The sequence below is a fragment of the Polypterus senegalus genome, chromosome 14 (assembly GCF_016835505.1).
Source record: "Polypterus senegalus isolate Bchr_013 chromosome 14, ASM1683550v1, whole genome shotgun sequence".
Lineage (NCBI taxonomy): Eukaryota > Metazoa > Chordata > Cladistia > Polypteriformes > Polypteridae > Polypterus > Polypterus senegalus.
This window is the reverse complement of record NC_053167.1, coordinates 27,313,786-27,332,061: the sequence shown is the minus strand read 5'-3', so window position 1 is coordinate 27,332,061 and position 18,276 is coordinate 27,313,786. Positions and strand designations below refer to the sequence as shown.

Genomic DNA, 18,276 nt, shown 5'->3' with positions numbered 1-18,276 from the left:
AGGCGCAAGATGAGTTCATGGATCCTGAGTTTTCTCCATAATTTTATTTATCCGATGTGCTGAAACTGGTTTTAAAACACAAGACCTGCTGGTATAATGCATGGCTGATTAAACTAATTTAGAACTGATATTTTGGTGTATCCATTAAACTTTGGGGAGTTTAGAAATATTTATATTGGGTATGTGCACATCATCATCATCATCTTTACTTTCTCCAATTTAATTGTCACTTTCTAGGCTTACCCAGAAATACATGGAGTATTAACGACTTGACTTGTTTAACATACATGGGGAAAGTTTGAGAAAATGCCCTTGACAGAAAGATGTATCAAATTCTAGAAGAGAAAAATTCAGATTTGGATTATTTTATTTCATCCAGGGCTACTTGCAATAAGATATTAGGTAGTGTGTTAGCCAGTAAGAATTTAGGAACCATCAAAACTTAGCTTAGTCATAATTTGGAAAATTAGGTAAATAAATGGACTGTTCTTGTCAAAACTATTATAATGTTCTGATGTTGTAATGAATGAAAAAAGAGTGACCTTAATGTCCCTTTTGTGGTGGGCAAGCCCTACCATTTTGCTTAACAGTGCAAGGAACAGTTTTGGCCGCTACTGAATAACACATTCAATGGGTCGTTTGTCCATTCATCATCTGTGTATGTGTCCTAAAGAAACAAATTCTTTTGTTTTACCTTTGGTCGGGTCAAAAGCATAAAGCCCTCATGATTTTCCAACAGTTCGAGGTAATTGTCTAACTGTCTAAATTGCTAAATATAAAGACCTACATACTTCTGTCTCTATGTTTTACATCTGCAGATCCGCCAGCCTCATGTCTAGCATGTCTGCCTATGGGCAGACCCCTTATGGTAGTGGCATTCAGCAACCACCTTCATATGTACCGTACCCCCACCATGGCCAGGGATATGGAGTACCATCATATGGTGAGTGCTTACTTTCTAATTCTGGTTTTGATTAGAAGTCTCTCTTTGTGAATAATCTTGTCTGAACCTGTAAAAATTTGTGCCTCTTTTTTGAAGAATGCATTTTAGTAGTCCATCCCTTTTCTCAAAGCTACTTTGCAGTGGGGTTTATTTGTACAAGCCTTCCCTTGGTACACCAAGTTACCTTAATCTTTTTTGTTCTTAATTAAAACATTAAGGAGGCACCTCCCTGAAAAGTTCAAACCAACTATTCATCCATTTTTGTAACCCACTTATCCAGATCACGGTCTCAAAGCATAAAACCTAAGGCAGGAACCAACCAGGGGCAAAAAAAAAAATACAGTTCAAATGATGTGTGCAATCACACTCACATACAGTTCTAGTCGCTCTGTGGGACCATTTTACAGTTGCCAATGCACCTAAATTGAGTACTCAAAAAAAAACCCCATCCATTGAGGCTCAGAAAGAAAACTGGTAGTGTGCAAATACACTGGCACAGTAATTAGTGATGTCATTTTATAATCCTGGGTCCATTCATCTATTTGTAACCAATAGTCCAGAGTCACAGGAGATAAGGACCGCCTGAACAGAGGAATCTGCAATGCAGGAATCCACTCTTGATAGGTGGTGTTATAGTCCTTACTGCAACAATGTTTATTATACTTTGCTGAAGGATACAGTAAACATTCTCCAATGAATCTGCAAAGAACCCGGTTTTATTACAAATTGACTGACTCCTTTTTTATAGTAGTTTTTTTCTTACCTTCATATCTGTAATAATAGATTATACTAATATGAAACAGCCTGCAAGTATGATAGTTTTCTTTTTAGCTCCTTTTTTTGAGTGAGTTGGTTTTAAGTGAGTGGCTGGAACCAAAACTCTAAGTGGCCACTAGAGCAGAAAATAAACAAATATATACATCTTGTAAGAGATGGAAGATTCATTACCCGGACGGGAGTCCAGAATGGCATGCATTGGCCAGTGGGCAGGAGAAATAAGTTTTTGCCCAGCTGGTATCATTTAAGAGACGAACTAATAGAAGCCGGGAATCGAGAGTTGTTCCATTCCCCATACACCTGGTGGCAGTGGTCTTCATATGGGAACACAATTTGGATGCCTGCAGGGGTGCATGGGAGATGGAGTCTCCTGTTGGGGTCCCTATGTACTAACAGAGGGTGCTGTCAAGGGAGGACATCCATACTTTTCTATGCCCCAGAAGTGCTTCCTGGAAGACATGGCTGTTATTTGGAGAGGTGTTTGTAAAAGAAGTGATGTCTATGAATAAAAATTCTTTATTCTACTCTAAAAACGTGTTGGAGGTTACTGTGTCTTGGGTTTCGGGCTCACTGGTGCACCCTTGTTGTTACAATTGATGTAGTTGACAGTTCTTTCTGGCCGTCCAGTTTCCAGAAACCTGCAATTTAAAGTTTAATATGGCAAAAATCTAGACCAGTAAACAACTGCTACCTGGTGTATGGGGGACAGAAAGGCTCCTGATTGTCAGCTTCTGTTAGTCCATCTGTTAAATCATACTAGCCAGGCACAGTTATTTCTCCTTTTCAAAGGCCAATTCGTGTGCCATTCTGCCCCGGCCTCCTGTCCGGATAATGGAACCTCCTCCTTCCTGGCTGGAATGCCCATTTCTCATCTTACATTCTATAAATAAAAATATTGTTTTGTCATTTCTGCATCTTGATGTGCATATTTTTATCAGAACCTGCATATGTGGGCGCAATCATTTGTTTTGCACCATTTAAAAAAAAATTCTTTGTGTTTTTATGTGATTGTCAACTTTTATTTTAAGAATGATGCCATCATCACACAACCATTTTGTGGTCTTTCATCATTAATATCTCCGCCACTAATATATTCATGATTCTTGCATGTTTTTTGCTGCTGCTACACCACACGCATGTCTTGTGGCATGTTATTCCATCATCCTTAACCATTAAAAGATGGCGGTCACCATTATCCAGCATCCAGGTTTTAGATTATTACTGACTCTAGTCTTGGTGATTTAATTATTGTTTGTTTCCCTAGTTTTTCAGTTTCCTGCCTATTTTAAAATTACGATTTTGTGTGTTTCATTTTACTACTTCCATTCTGCCTTAGGGACACTCATTCTTTTTTCGTCTTGAGTAAGCTTATTGAATCAACCCAACTTTTTGTGACTGAATAGCATTTGATAGGGATCTGATGTAACATAAAGCTATCTGTTGATGTGATTTTAACCATAAGACTTGGGAAAGCGATACTTTCTCAAAACAGGCATGAAAACCCAAAGTAGGCCTGATTCTGAAACTCAAATTAAATACAAAGGCATACATTGACCCCAACACCCAGGCCTGTAAATTCCAATGAGAGAGAATTTTGAAGCTCTTTGGATAGTTTTCATTCTGTGATGTTTTTTTCTGTGAATTTAACAACTTAAAGGATAATGTATTTGCAAATCAAAGTTAATCCTTCACAATCATGGTATTTATTAATTTGCCACATAGAAATTTGTTGTAAGTAAAGAGTTTTTTTTATAAATTTTGGCAACTTACATGGCTGCATAGGTGAATGAAAAAGCCTAAAAACAAATGTTATTGAGTATTGATCCAGGCTTAAATGTTGCAAACAGTTTCCATGTTTATTTTAATAAGGAAAACAAATCAAATAGCAAAACACTGTGACATTTAGTCATTTTCAAAGGTGACTATGCATTGTACTCTGCAGCTTGCCTTCTTCTGCAGCATCTTCTGGAGCATGGATTCATATAGGAAAGTCATTGCCAAGTGGTGCTATTGAGTGTTGATATCCAAATGTAGATTGCTGTCTCTGTTCTTTAGACAACTAGGCAATAATAACTGAAAAAGTCACACTTACAATTGCTTCTATTCTTTCACTATATGGAAGCTTATTTCATTATGTCAGCATTTGCTTCCACCACTCCACTCACCCGAGGTCAGAGGCAACATTTATGATTCTCTTTCGACTGACTCAGTGCCAGTGGCTACACATCAGAAGCTCAATCTCAGTTGTCATTTTTGTATCAAACATGAAAACTATATTAGAAATTTGTCATGGGAGGTATGGCTATTTGATCCTCCAAACAAGGTGATAGTTTACAAACTCAGCAAGTGTAGAGTCTGTGCCCTTAACTTCCGGCCTTTGGCACTTTTGCTGCCACTCTCACTCATTGAGCTTATTTCATGCTGGCTTCTCTAGGTATTGCAGAACTGTCATTTCTGCATCACAGCATCAGGATCTGTGTGAGTTTTACATGTTCTTCCTGTGTATTTATGGGTTAATTTGGAATTAGTGTATGTCATTGAGATTTCTCAATCAAACAAGTTCTTTTATTGCCAAATCCTCACCAAGAGCTACCCATCATATATTAAAAAAATGATGATTGAATTTGTTTGTGTCACTTTAATGTTCTTTATGGTACACTCTGCCTTTTTCGTCATTTTTATTATTATGCAAAGGACACACCACCAAAACTGTGACATGCACTTGGCTTGGCTCTTCCAAAAAAGCTTTTCTTAAAAATACAATGCAGTACAATCAGTTAACTTCAGATTTATTGGTATTTAGTTATAATGTATAATGGAAGTCTTATGTGTTCTTTTCACTATGCCACTCAGGATGAATCTTGCTGCATAGTCTATGTAAACTAATAACACAGAATGTAATCTGAGAAAAGTGCTGATGATGCAAGCACACATCTGACTGTTATTACAAGCCATGGCAAAGCACATATGTTGAAAAAATAGAATAAGGGAAAAATAGCTTTATAAGTAGAATATAGCTTGGTGCTGGAAGCTTGTTGGGTTGTCATAACTCTACCCACAATGGGAACAGTGAGCAGAGAAGTGAACAAGAAATGTATTATTATCTCAAGAAAAATGAAACAATTATTTCGAGTTTCCTCTCATTATCACAAGGATGCCTCATAAACATGAAAGTCATGTTTTCCTAAACTGAAACCTCTGGTACCTCAACGTGGACATTTTTGGTAAGTTTTTAGGCTTTTTCATTCTCCTATGGTCCTGTGTACCCATTAGATCAACTGTATGTTTCAAGTACAAAGAATTTTTTTTTAATTTATAAAAAATGCTTCATTTTAGAACACAATTTGATGTTGCAAATTAATATATACCATGATTATGAATAAATAACTTAAAAATAACTAACTTATCCATTAAGTTGTTAACTTTAGAGAAGCTTCAAAATTCAAAAGACCCATCAAAAGAATGCAACTAACAGTTCAAAGTCAATAAATCCAGGAATCAAAACAAGAACACAAATCTATAAAGGGAGAAAAGCACAATGATGGAGCCAAACAACATGAGCTGGAGTTAATGCCTCAGCACTAGACTAAGGCATCTCAAGCCTCTGTGTGGGCTGCCTGTAATGTCCTGGGACCCAATCTGCTTTAGCTCAACATAAAAAAAGTTAATGGAATACAACTTTAAAAAATGAACATAAATTACAATAACATCATACTGCAATTTGAAAACCAAATTACATAATATGAAAATAGCATATAACAGCATTTAAGAAAAAATTTAAAACAGACAAATAGCTAAACAATTAAAATAACACATAACAGGACCTAAACAAAACAAAAACTAGAAAAATAACTAATAAAAAAAATAACAAATAAACCTAACAAAAACAATAGAAACCAAGGATGGAGGCCTACCTGAAGTATAACACCTTTGATTTGAATAAGGTGGGTGCTGAAGTTAGTCGGACACTAGGATTACACATTTACTTCCATTTTGGAGGACTCCTTCCAGTCCTACTAGCTATATCAGTAATTTTTCAAATTCATTTGTGCTAGTAAATAATTGATTTTTTGAATAACCCAGCAGATGCGCAGTAGTTTGCTTTTATATGTCCATCACAGAACAGTTAGCTTGTTTGATCTGTAGGTGTGCAGCAGAAGAATATGTTGTATACAGTGTTTCCATTTTTGCTTCTCTAAGTTCCTGTTCCTTTACGGCGATGCTCATTTCACCCCACTCTTTTTATTTTCCTTCCATCTTCTGTCTCCATACATTCCATTATCAATTGATAAGAAAAACAAGACCTTTTTCTTCAAGCTATACATAATTGTGTTTGCTACTTTTCTTACTTTTTTCATGTTCCATTTAGAGTTTTTGGTTTTGTAATAATATTGATTTCTTGAATCTAGTGTAATATTTTTTATCTGGCTGGGGCTCCTTCTTAAGGGAAGGACTGAGGGAAAGCACTTGTACTGGGCAATAACCACCAAACCCTCATCGGGGACGACAGAGGGCAGCCTTCCTGGCTTGCTACGGTTCCACGAGTTTGGAGTATGGAAGCTCAACCCTACTGGGGCCCATGTCCACTGCCAGGTGATTCATGGGGGAGAGCTGAGCCCTCCTTAACAGGACTGCTGCTACACCCGGAAATATGCCCGGAATGAGATTACAGGACATCTGGGGCACTTCGAGGTGCTCTATAAAAGGAGCCGCCTCACTTCATTCAGGTATCCAGAGTCAGGTGGAAGAGGACGAAGCTTGCCAGGAGGAGTGGAGGTGGAAAGACTGAGAGACAGAAGGCAAAGAAAGTGTTGTATTGTGTGCCTTGTCCTTGTGAACTGTGCTGTAGGGGGAACAAAGAAAAAACGTTTCCTCCTGTAAATAAAGTCTTATGTTGTGCTGCACTTGTGCCTATGTCTGTTTCGTTGGGTGTTCGGAGAGCTGTATGCTCCCTAGTGGTTTACACCAGGTGTAACAGAACATTTTCTGGGCTTTACTTGTATAATTTTACAGAAAAATTAGATAGATAGGTTGTTGTGTTCCTGAAATTTGTAGGTTGCCATTTGAGCAGATCAACACTAGGAGAGCACTAAGATTAATGCATTGGCAACACTGACTGATTCCATTAGTGACATTTATTATGTTTCTTTTAAAAAAAATGGCTTATAATATCAAAGCACACTTTATATGGTACCTTTCTATTGTGAACTCAATCCCACTTGTTTTTCATATTTCTTCATTTGGAACATTGCCTGCTTAAGTGATGTGTCCAAGATCTCAGAACAAATCAACAAGGCTGATTGAACCAGCCACCCTCTTGGTTTACACAAGAGGAAACTACTTCAATGTAAAATTTCCTCAAGTTTCGAGTACTTGGGAGTGCCACTGGGACATGAATCAAAAGACGTTTAAGTATAGAAACAATGAAGAACATCTTTGTTTCCCACTGCTTTCTTTGTGACCACATACAGGGAGGGAGGGGTATGTGATGGCTGGGGTGCATGTAAGATAAGTTATATCTGAAGGGAGGTGACTTTGGGCACCTTTCTCTGCCTACTGGAGCCTGACCCAGGCATTTATGGTGGTGAAAATGAATAAGTGTTGGGAAAGACACAGGAATGGTGATATCACCAGTCAGGCATCTGCAGGAAAGCAAAGGAAATAACTCCTTTCAAAATAAATAGATCTTTTCTTTCTGCTGCAGAGCTTTGGCAATCTTTACGTTTTGTTTTTCAGTTTTCTGTTTCAATATTAGGATGTTTCATCTCCCCTAGTATAAGTTAAATATAGAAAAGAAAGCTTAAAAAAATTGTTCAGTAACTGTCTACAGTGATTGGCATCATATCAAATGCAGTGCTTTAGGACAGTTGTACTGTACCATTCAGTTGGTTCCTGTCTTGTGGCATATGGTCCTGAAATGTCCTGACATGTCCCAGAAATGGAGGACAAACAGCACTGTCAGTCATTTACATTTATTGCACATTAAACGGCACTCTTCTTGTAAAAAAAAAAAATGGCATATAGCAAAAAAATATATAGAGGGTCTATTCCTCTTATAAGAAACAATGCAAAATGGTGTTAATGTTGACCATGCTTTGCTAAATTCCAAGTACTCATTTTACCAAAAATGAAAGGTAACAAAGTGCAATGGCTAGTAAATTATTAATAAAGTAGCTACGGGTACCTGTCAAAAACAGGTAATAGAAAAGCTGAAAATAATTTGTTACCTCTTTACCTATGTGCCCCTTCAGCTTCTTTCCTCTATGTTCGTGTGTGTCTGAATGTCTCTTGACCTGCACTGTCTCCCTTGAGCACGTTCTCATAAAGCCTTCTTCTAAGACTCTGTCATTATTTTTGAAGCACCTTTCTCATCTCTTTATACTTGCGGTCTTTGATGGCGGCACTCTCTGCATGCATCTTACAACTTTACTCCTTCTCATAAGTCTCACACTTGTACTTCCTCTTTCATGGCATCTCCAAAGCCAAGCTGAACAATCAAAGGGACTGGATGCACAGGCATTAATGTTTTATAATTTAATAAATAGTAGTGAATTAAGCAAATATTTCTGAATTTGAGAAAAGAGTCTCCATTGTGTTTGAAGAGGAGAAGAAGTAATGAGGTGGGTTATTATTGTTTTCACTGCCTCTTCCTGAAAATTTGTGGGCTCTTCTTGTGGAGCTTTCTCCATAGCTGTACTGAATCAGTGACAAACTTGGGTAGCTACGGATAAAGCTACACAAACATGTGTTGTCAGGGTTGTGTGATTTGTTCAATTTACTTTCCATTACTATGCAATCCCATTCACCATCTCATTCATGTTTCTTTTTTATTAGTTACATTCCATCCTCATAACTAATATAGATAGTTAGTTAAAAATTTATATTAACAAATAAAAATGCAACCTACTGTGTGACGTTTCTGTTAATTCTTTTAGGGCAGACAAATATGTGGACTGAGTACCCTTATTATTCATAAGTGGAAACTCATTTTTTCTTATCAACAGTACTAAATATAATCAAAACCAGGTGTCGGACATGGTTGGCCATCAGTGTAATCGTGAAATATCATACATCGACAGTCAGGCTAAAGGACATAGTCAGTGTTAAAAAGCAAGTGACCTGGCAGCCGTATGGTTTAAAGTTCATAATCTTACCCACTGTGCTAATGTGCCACTTATACATGGGACCAGACAACAGAGTGACGTTTTGATCTCAATTCAGACAAATGCACTTTCCTGAAGAGCTGTCTGCAGACCTCCATACTTTTCTACTGTAAACAAAACAAACAACACACGTCCCCAAACAGAAATACACATTTGAAAACTGTGTGGGATTAAAAACATAGTATAAAAAGGAGAAGCATCTGCATGTTCATGTAGGTGTACAAGCTTCTTGTCCTCTGAAGTACTGTATGTGCAAGCCCTAGGGCCATCACATGGTCACATTGGCCCTTCACATAGGTGATATTAGGTTTGAGTGCTTTCTATCTGCCCCACCACACACTGCAACACACATACTCCCAGTACATGCAGCAGTTTGCTTTTTTGGGTATTCTGCTGTCTCTGTTATTGAATTCCAAGACTTATTTTCATGTTCTTAATCTGTGGCTCATACTTTTTTGTTCGACAACATATTCATGAATTTCACCTTTGTTTTATTAGTTTTGCATTATTTTTGGCTATGTTTATTCTTCTACTGAAACTGAATGCATTTGTTTTGTATAATTAATTTTATTTATTTTGTAAAATGTATTGCAGCAAGTCTTGTTAAAGATGCTATATAAAATACAGTTTAACTGCCTGAATGGTCATACACCTCCTTGCATTTCATCTCTCATTAATATAAGTATTCAGATCTTTAATTCAGTACTTTGTAGAAGCTCCTTTGACAGCAATTACAACTTCAGGTCTTCTTGGACTTGTCTGTACAATCTTTGTAATCCTGGATTCAGCCAGTTTATCCCACTCTTTCTGGCAGATCCTCTTAAGCTCTGTTAGATTTGATGGGAAGTGTCTTTAAACTGCCATATTCAGGTCTCTCCACAGATGTTCTATGGGATTTAAGCCTGGGGTTTGCCTGTCCCATCACAGACAGTCAGAGATTTGTCCCAAAGCCACTCCAGTACTGTCATGGCTGTATGCTTCATGTCATTGTTGTGCTGAAAGATGAACTGTTGCCCCAATGTGAGATGCAGTTACTCTGTTTCAATCTATAGCAGATTTCCTCCAAGTACCTCTCTGTATTTGCATTCATTGTTCCCTCAATTCTGACTATTCTCCCTGTCCCTGCTACTGAGAAGTAACCCCACAGCATAATGCTGTCACCACCATATTTCACAGCAGAGATGCTATTAGGTATGTGATGAGCAGTGCTTGGTGTTTGCAAGACATAGTGTATAGAGTTCAACCAAAAGAGATCAATTTATGTGTCATCAAATCAGAGAAAATATTTTTATCATGCTCTCAGAGTCCAAGTGGGATGTCACATACCTTTAAAGTGTCTTCCATATAGCCACTCCACTGTAAGGCCTGGTTGATAGAGTGCTAAGATGGACATCCTTATGACAGGTTATGTCTTCTCAGGTGAGGGCTTCTGAGGCTCTGTTATTGTGACCATTTTGTTCTTGGTCATTTCTCTGATCAAGGATGTTCTTGCGTCGTTACTCAGTTTAGCTGGAGGACCAACTCTAAGAAGAGCCCAGGTGGTACCAAACCTATTCCATTACTGAGGCCACTGTGCTCCTGGGAATACAGAAAAGCTTTAGAAATGGTTTTATCCCTTTTCTGTTATCTATGCCTCACCGTAATTTGATCTCAGAAGTCTCCAGAGAGTTCCTTGGACTTCATGGCTTGGTACTGGTGTTGACATGCCATTTGAATTGTGGGCCTTATATATACACACAGGTATGTGCCTTTCCAAACGATGTCCAGTGAATTCAATTTGCTGCAGGTAGACTCCAATCAAGTTCTGGACACATCTCAAGGACAGTTAAAGCAGATAAGGATACATCTGAGTGTACCACAGCAAAGGGTCTGAACATTTATATAAATGAGAGATTTCATTTTTTGATTTTAAATAAATGTGCAAAACTTTCTTAAAACTTGTATTCATGTTGTCACTATGTAATATTGAGTGTAGATTGATGGCAAAGTGTATTAATTTAAAATTAAATCCATAACACAATAAAGTGTTTAAAGTAAAGATGTCTGAATACCTTTTGTAACCACTGTAGATATCATCCCATGGATTTATATGTCAACAATGTACCAACCACTATCTGACACGTCTGCAGTCATAAGACTCAGAGTGCCTTTTTTGGAAATAAGTGTGTCTTCAACTTCCCATCCTGTTCCTGTGTCCTGACTTGTCTTCACATTTGTTCTCATCAGGTGGCTAATTGCAGCCAAACCCCTTGGATTTTATAATTGCCTACAAATGGCAGCCTTTTAGATCTTATTAGTTGACCTTTGCACTTTGGATTGCTTTGCCACAAACAAAGATTTCTTATTTCCATCAGCTCCTTTGTACTGCCTCTTTGCTTTTAGACTGCTTTTTGTGAATTCAGTTTCTGGTGCTTTTGGGGGAGACTTACCTTTATCTGTAATTTCAGGTATAAAGACAGAGGACAGTCACTCTCCAGGTCAGGGTGGTGTTCTCAGCTACACCTCCCATTTTGACAGCTCTGCTTCTGGACAAGCGCTTTATGGCTACCCCACTCATGGTCAGTCTTTATTGTTTTCTTAGTACGTAAATTACTTGTTACTTAGAAAAAATTAACGAAATATGTTATATAATTACATATTCTAAAATGCTGTAAATGTTGCATTGCTTTTCTATTACTTTTTCTTTTTTGTGTCAAAAACTGCACATTTCACTGTACAACCTTTTCTATTAAAATCCTATTAAATTAAATCCTAAGCACACATATAAACCTTCATATAACTGGCCAGAAACACAACCAAATTTGATAATTTTCTTGTGTTTTATAACATCTATTACCTTGTTCCATTCCCACCCAGAGCCACCAGAGTTTTACGATATGGACTCTGGTTGCTACACCATGCAACGACTCTGTTTTATAATATCTATTGCAACTATGGATGAAAACTAAACAGATGCATCATTTTGTTAGGTTTTTGTTACTGGATTTCATGTAGCACACTGTTTTCTGCTTGGGGAGTAACTGAGCCAAGCTTCTTGCCTTCCAGTCAGTGTTGCTGTGATAATCATTGACTCCCTGTGACCCTAAACTGGACCAATTTAATTCACCCCTTAGCATATTCAGGATTAAATGTATACTTGTAATTTTTGTTCAGTTGTTTAATTCTTTCCACTTGATTGCACACTACACACATGCTTTCCCTCTTCTTCAGCTGTCACCAGACGGCCTGAGCACACTTGTGCACAATGTTACACCAACAGAAGCAAGCAACATCTTTGAAGAAATAAAAGACAATAATTTTGTGACATAACATTCTTTTTTTTTTGGAGTGGTGGGAATAAGCTTCTCTATAAAGTAGGAATGAATATATTGGGGGTCGATATTAGTGACAGGTTGGAGTGGTCTCGTAACACAGAGGACGTTTATAAGAAAGGGCAGAACAGGCTCTTTTTCCTTAGGAGACTGCATTCCTTTAAAGTGGGAAATGATAATATACACTTCTTCTATAAATCTTTGAAGGCCAATGTGATTTTCTTTGCTTTGTGTTTCTAAATTTTGGTGTGCTGGGTTGGTACCATCACTCCAAGAGAGGCCCACCGAATCAACAAGCTAATTAAAAGGCCAAACTCAGTTATAGGATGCACTCTGTATCCCCTGGTGGTGGTAGTGCAGGAGAGGATGAAACCAAAACTGAGTGCCATTATGAACAATGCTACACATGCTCTTTTTGACTCACTAACACTGAGGACTCTCAACCAAAGAATCATTCAACAGAAATATGTCAAGACAAACTGCTGGGGCTCCTTTATACCAACAGCAATACATTTGCATAATGACTCATTGTGACTGTGGCAACCATACAGAACTTTACTTTCTTTTTGATTGTCTTGCTTTATAGTCATTCTGATGTGTATTCAGACCAAATTGCACGTGTATATGTATTTATTTACTTATCTAACAATTTATATATTCATTTATATAAAGAGCTTCTGTAAAAACTCCAAATGTCCCCCAGGGGACAAATAACGTTCTATGTAATCTAATCCAATATAATTTAATCTAATCTAATCTAATCTGATCTAATCTAATCTAATCTGATATGGGTCTTGTTTTAAGTACCACAGTTATTTTTACTTCAGTAAAGCAAGTATTGCATCAGGTTACTCGTTACTTCAAATATTAAGTTGACTACATAACATACTTTTAACGTGTTACCTCCAACACACTATTAGCCAATGAGAAAGAATAGGAGATATAAGATATGATGTGGCTTCTATTAAAAATGTTATGAGAGTTAGGGAAGATTGAATATATGTATGAGTATACACACCTGTCTCTGTATCCATGTGCAATAGTATAAATGGAACACCATCTCTTGGTGTGTTTATGATGTGTATATCTCACTCAGGGTGAAGAGACAGGTGGCTGGCCTCTAAAGAAGTCTTAATTTAGAGTGACTTCAACTATGAAGATTCTGTAGGTATCTTCACTAGGTTGAGGAAAAGCAGGCCTTTTTTCAAGCATTGATTTGCTACATGAGGCTCAAGTGCTGTAGCCTCACATCTCTAGCGTTCTGGGTTTGAATCTCAGACATTGCTTGTGTGGATTTTGCACTTTCCTTGTATGTTTCCCTAATTACTTACTTTTTTCTCATATATTCTCAAGATATGAGGCTTATTTGACCCTGGATTGGATTAAACAGATTTAGTATTGCTGAGATCGATGAAAAGTGAGGACATCCAAACTGGGAGTAGGTGGGTCGCAAGTTCCAACAGGTGCCATATAAAGCACTGGCTGTCAGTTCTTTACTTTGGGAGTATTACATACCAGACCTTGGCTGTTCATTGTTTTGCAGGTAAAACAACCAGAAAGAAAAGACAACACCAAATGAACAGAAGAAATAAGAGTGAAAAAACTAAGGAGTGAACTGTATATTTGAAACAGATTCCCAATTATCCAAGTTAATTCTTTAAAAGCCATTTGTAGTCTTAATTGAAAAAAATGTTTTTGGTAATGCGAAGAACATCTTAGTTCTTCCATATTTAAGTGTTGTAAAGCTATAAAGGTTGGACATATTTTGAGCTTAAGGCTAACAGAAGTTACATCCATCTCAGGGAGCCCTCTTCATTCTGGCACATGGCACATTGACAGAAAGCACAAGATTTAGGGTTGGATTGGTGATTGGCCCAGCTGTAGTGGTCATTTGCTTTTGAGAATCCCTGTCATAAGATACTAAAGCTGGACTTTGCAGCTTTGGAGTAGACAAAACGCAAATGCAGGTAATTTTCTCAGATGTCTGGGATAAAGTGTAATGTCTTTCATGTACAAATAAGGCTACTGTAACACATAAGCTCATATTTCCCGGAATGTTAAGACTGGTATTGGAGCTTAATGTTTGTCTGCAGGGGATACCCAGTGTCTGGACTGCAGTGGTAAAGGGGGTACAAGTGGAGTTGACTGGTTTTAGTCAAATGTGAGGTGTTAAGTGTGAGCAAAGGAAGCAGCATTGCTGACAACCTGTTATGTCTCCTCAAGTTGGTTACTCTCTGAATCCCATTCTCCCAGCAGCACCAAGTAACACTGTACTGTTTCTGAGTCGCCCCCAATGCCTTGCACCTCCAGGGTCACACCTGCTTACGATTAGCTCCGGTCAGGGCCCTTGGCGTCAGACAGTCCTTTCAGTTCACTTTGGGCATTGTGGGGAATGTGGGGGTGGATGTGGTTGGAATCAGGGAACTTTTCTTCTCTCTGTGGAGAGCTGTTCTCTGTGCTGTGCGGGATGTTTGCTTGTATTACAACTACCACAGAGCACCGCAGCAAATTGACTTTATTGCTGTCAAAGTGCCATGAAATGAGCTGTCTTCTGCAGTAAAAAGCGTATCCTTGTAGACATGGGGATCAGGGAAATGTGTCATTGGAGGATCGGAATGAGGCTTTGAAAATGGGCTTTGAAACCAATGTTAAGTTTGGGTTCAGCAGTAGTGGTCATGCTCAACAAGTAAGAATCTACATGAAGTTTGTCTTTCTCAAGTAAATGAAATTATAACTAGCTATATAGTAGCAAGTCAGCCTAGAAAAGGTTTAACTGAGTAGAGAATTTATAGGACTAATAGAAAGGTGTAACATGGCTGTGCCTGAAGAGAGACTAATAGCCACATGTCTAGTGTAGAAGATGAGGACATCAGAGTTAATGATGTAATTATGAATGCTGTTATTAGCTCTGGTTGCAAATACATGAAAAAATAGCAATTAAAAAAATGCTCTTTTTTTGGTTCTGACATTTATTGTTTTCCACTTTCATTTTGTGTTTTGCCCTTAAAGTACTTGGTATTTCTTGTCTTTGCCAGTTTTGAGTAACGGCACTATACCGACTACTCTTCTGCTGTACACCTAGCAGTCTTTTCCTAGTCTTATATTGTCTTCTTACAGTAATTCTGTTTTTTCTATTGCGAACATAGCAGCAAGGAGCACATTCCTGGTTAAACATACATTTTTTGAACTTTTGCCTAATGCTACCCCAAGAAATATACACTGTATATCTGAAAACAGGTGACAAAGTATAAAAACACTTGAGCACTTGAAAAAAATAGCACTTGGCTTTTGTTTTAATCATGATTTAACCTGGAACATATAAGCAGCTGCAGAGACAAGGAGCACATCTTTAATACCATGTAGTCTTAATACCAGAGTCTCTGGTACAGCAAGAGCACAGACAAGCTTCTTGTCTGTTGCTGAGATTTCTTCTTGGTTTTTCAGCTGTGGTCATATGGCTTGTGTCAGAAACGGGTCCAAAAACTAGATGACTTGATGACTTCCCACAAGATGTCACTTTGCTATTAAACCAATGTGACAAACAGACAGCGATCAAGTGTAATAACTGCCCCCTTTATATTATCTTATTTAAATATTATTTACAAAATATGAGTAAAATATTAATCAGTTAAATACAGTATATACCCCTTCTTACCACACTTTCCCTTTGTCACCAGAAATGCTTGCAATCTCTATACATTCAGCTATAATCTAATATTTCAGTTTCTCCTGGTATGTCTGCATTTCAAAAGGAACTCGCTCTCACATTCTGTGTACAAGGTATTAGTCACTGTAACAGAAAGACTTCTACATGTGTATATAGATATATGCACTGTATATATGGTATACTGTATATCTACCCTCAACGAAAAGTTAATCTAACCATAAAAAAGTGAAAGAAATTGGAATGGCATTTTGCTTTTAATAATCAGAAGTGCTCAACTTAGTTCCGGTTCTATAGCAGATATAGAATATGAGGCAAGGGATTGTGGTTCCAGTGTGGCCTGTATCTTTTTTTTTAATTTTGGTCTTTTGTTTGTAAATTAACATAGTCATCCCTTACTCTTCACAAATTAGCTTGAAGTAATTAAATTACTTCTCCATTTCATGGGTCATTGAAAGCTTCTGCAGGAACTGAGGCTTGACGACTATGGAGGTGTGTGGGTGCACAGAGATTGCTGTAGTACTCACTTCTCCAGGAGATAGTGCCAGAAGTTTGATATCAGTATTCAGTAACGTTATAAAGAAGATTAAAAATCAATCAGAGTTCCATGAATTCTAACTCTGTATTGGCATTAAAGCTTAAAAACAAAATGGCTTCATCATATTATAGACTTAAATAAATTTCTACTGGCAAGACAAAGTAGACATTATTGATTTGTTTTACTAACTCAAACAGACTGCCCATGGTTGTTCTCTTTCTGTTTACCACATTTTCAACAAGTGTAATTTACCATAATTATTTTGCCTAATGTGGATTTTTTTAGATGAGCCTATCTGCAGACCTCCGGATCAATGCACTTTTTAATTCTACAGTTTTTCAGTTTAATTCATACAATGCCTGCACACATTACTGAAAGTATATAAAACACTGATTGTTGTTTGCTATTGTGAACGTAGTAGCCACATAAGGGTACCTAATGGCACTGGCTTTTTAAAAAATGTAAGGTTTTGATTTAACAAAATATTTCCTGCGTGTAATCTGTTCAAGTCATATGGATTGCCAAAGTGTACCAACTACAATTTATTTCTATATTTCATATAGCTTGATCAAGTCCACATTTTGTTATATTTATAAGAAAGATAAAGGCATTTGCCAAAGGTGTTGTTGCTAGAGCAACTGCATGATAAGGATCTAGTGAAAAGGGAAAGAACCCTGAACAAGAAGATGACTGAGATACAACATGCACTTTTTTCAAAGAAAATTAATGCAGTCGTATTGGAAATGTTGAAATTTCACACAGAGACCTGGGGCCTCATGCATAACACTGTGCGTAGAATTCACACTAAAACATGGCGTACTGACAAAAGCGTAAATGTGTGTATGCACAAAAAAATCCAGATGCATAAATCTGCGCAAATGGCAACTTCCACGTTCTTCTGCTCCCTAAATCCCAGTGTGAAAAGTAACACACGTGCACGCGCCTGTCGCCACTCCCCAACTCCTCCCATAATTACACCCCTTTGAATATGCAAATCAATATAAATAGCCCTTAAGCTCAGTGTTCTGTGACAAGAAAATGGAAAAAGCACGGGGGAAAATAAAAGAATTGCAGCGAATTCCAAGTAGAAGCAAGAAAAAACATACTATTTGTTGGTATAAACAACAAAAGGAAGTTGATCAAATGACATAGAGTGTCGGAGAAACTCGAAAGTTCAAGTTCACAAAGTCGTACAGTGCCTGAAATAAAAAAGAATTTGTCAAATATCAAAGTTGCCGTGAAAAGGCGAGTTGTAGCCCACCATCTGAGAGTCATATGGAAGCTTATTAGGGTGCAGAGAAAAGAAAAAAAAATAGGCACACAGTTGTAAAAATGCACGGAACTTTAATCTCGAAATTTCCACTTTAATCACATAGTTTATTTTGTCATTGAAGTAGAACATCATAAACTTAATCTTAAAATCTTTAATTTACTAGTTTCTCAAGTACCATTGTAACTAAAGTAGCATGTTAAATGCCTTGTATTGTATGTGTTCTTCTTTGTGCTCTATGTGTGTGAATCACTATGTGCTTCTTAAACGGGCTTTCTCTTCCTCCGACATGACACAGAATCCATTACATTCATATTACAGTGCTCTGAATAATTTAAATACCGAGATGTATACTTGATATTTTTATAATGATAGGAGTTAAAGCATATTATTAAACATGGGAACACAGTGGTGCAGTGATAGTGACGAGCTGGCACCCTGCCTCCCACAAAATTCTTGCTGAGCCGTGCGCGACCTTCGATGAAATTATTTATTGCAGCAATTCCTGCCCCTCCTTTTATTTCTCCAAGTACCCAGTTGCCTCACAATCAGCTCTGCAATAAATGTCAAGCCATCTGTAAGCTTAGAACGCTGATTCTTCAAAACTTGT

General features: G+C 37.5%; 1 protein-coding gene across 2 annotated transcripts in view; it reads left to right on the top strand.

Annotated features, from left to right (window-relative positions):
* The window catches only part of eya2 (EYA transcriptional coactivator and phosphatase 2), a 149,386-nt gene that overhangs the window by 61,045 nt on the left and 70,065 nt on the right, over positions 1-18,276 (top strand). For both annotated transcript variants that reach the window (XM_039735335.1, XM_039735334.1), the window contains 2 exons: positions 819-943; positions 11,331-11,441. In XM_039735335.1, coding sequence (XP_039591269.1) covers positions 832-943; positions 11,331-11,441 — 223 coding nt within the window. In that variant the 5' untranslated portion in view covers positions 819-831. The remainder of the gene's footprint in view (positions 1-818; positions 944-11,330; positions 11,442-18,276) is intronic.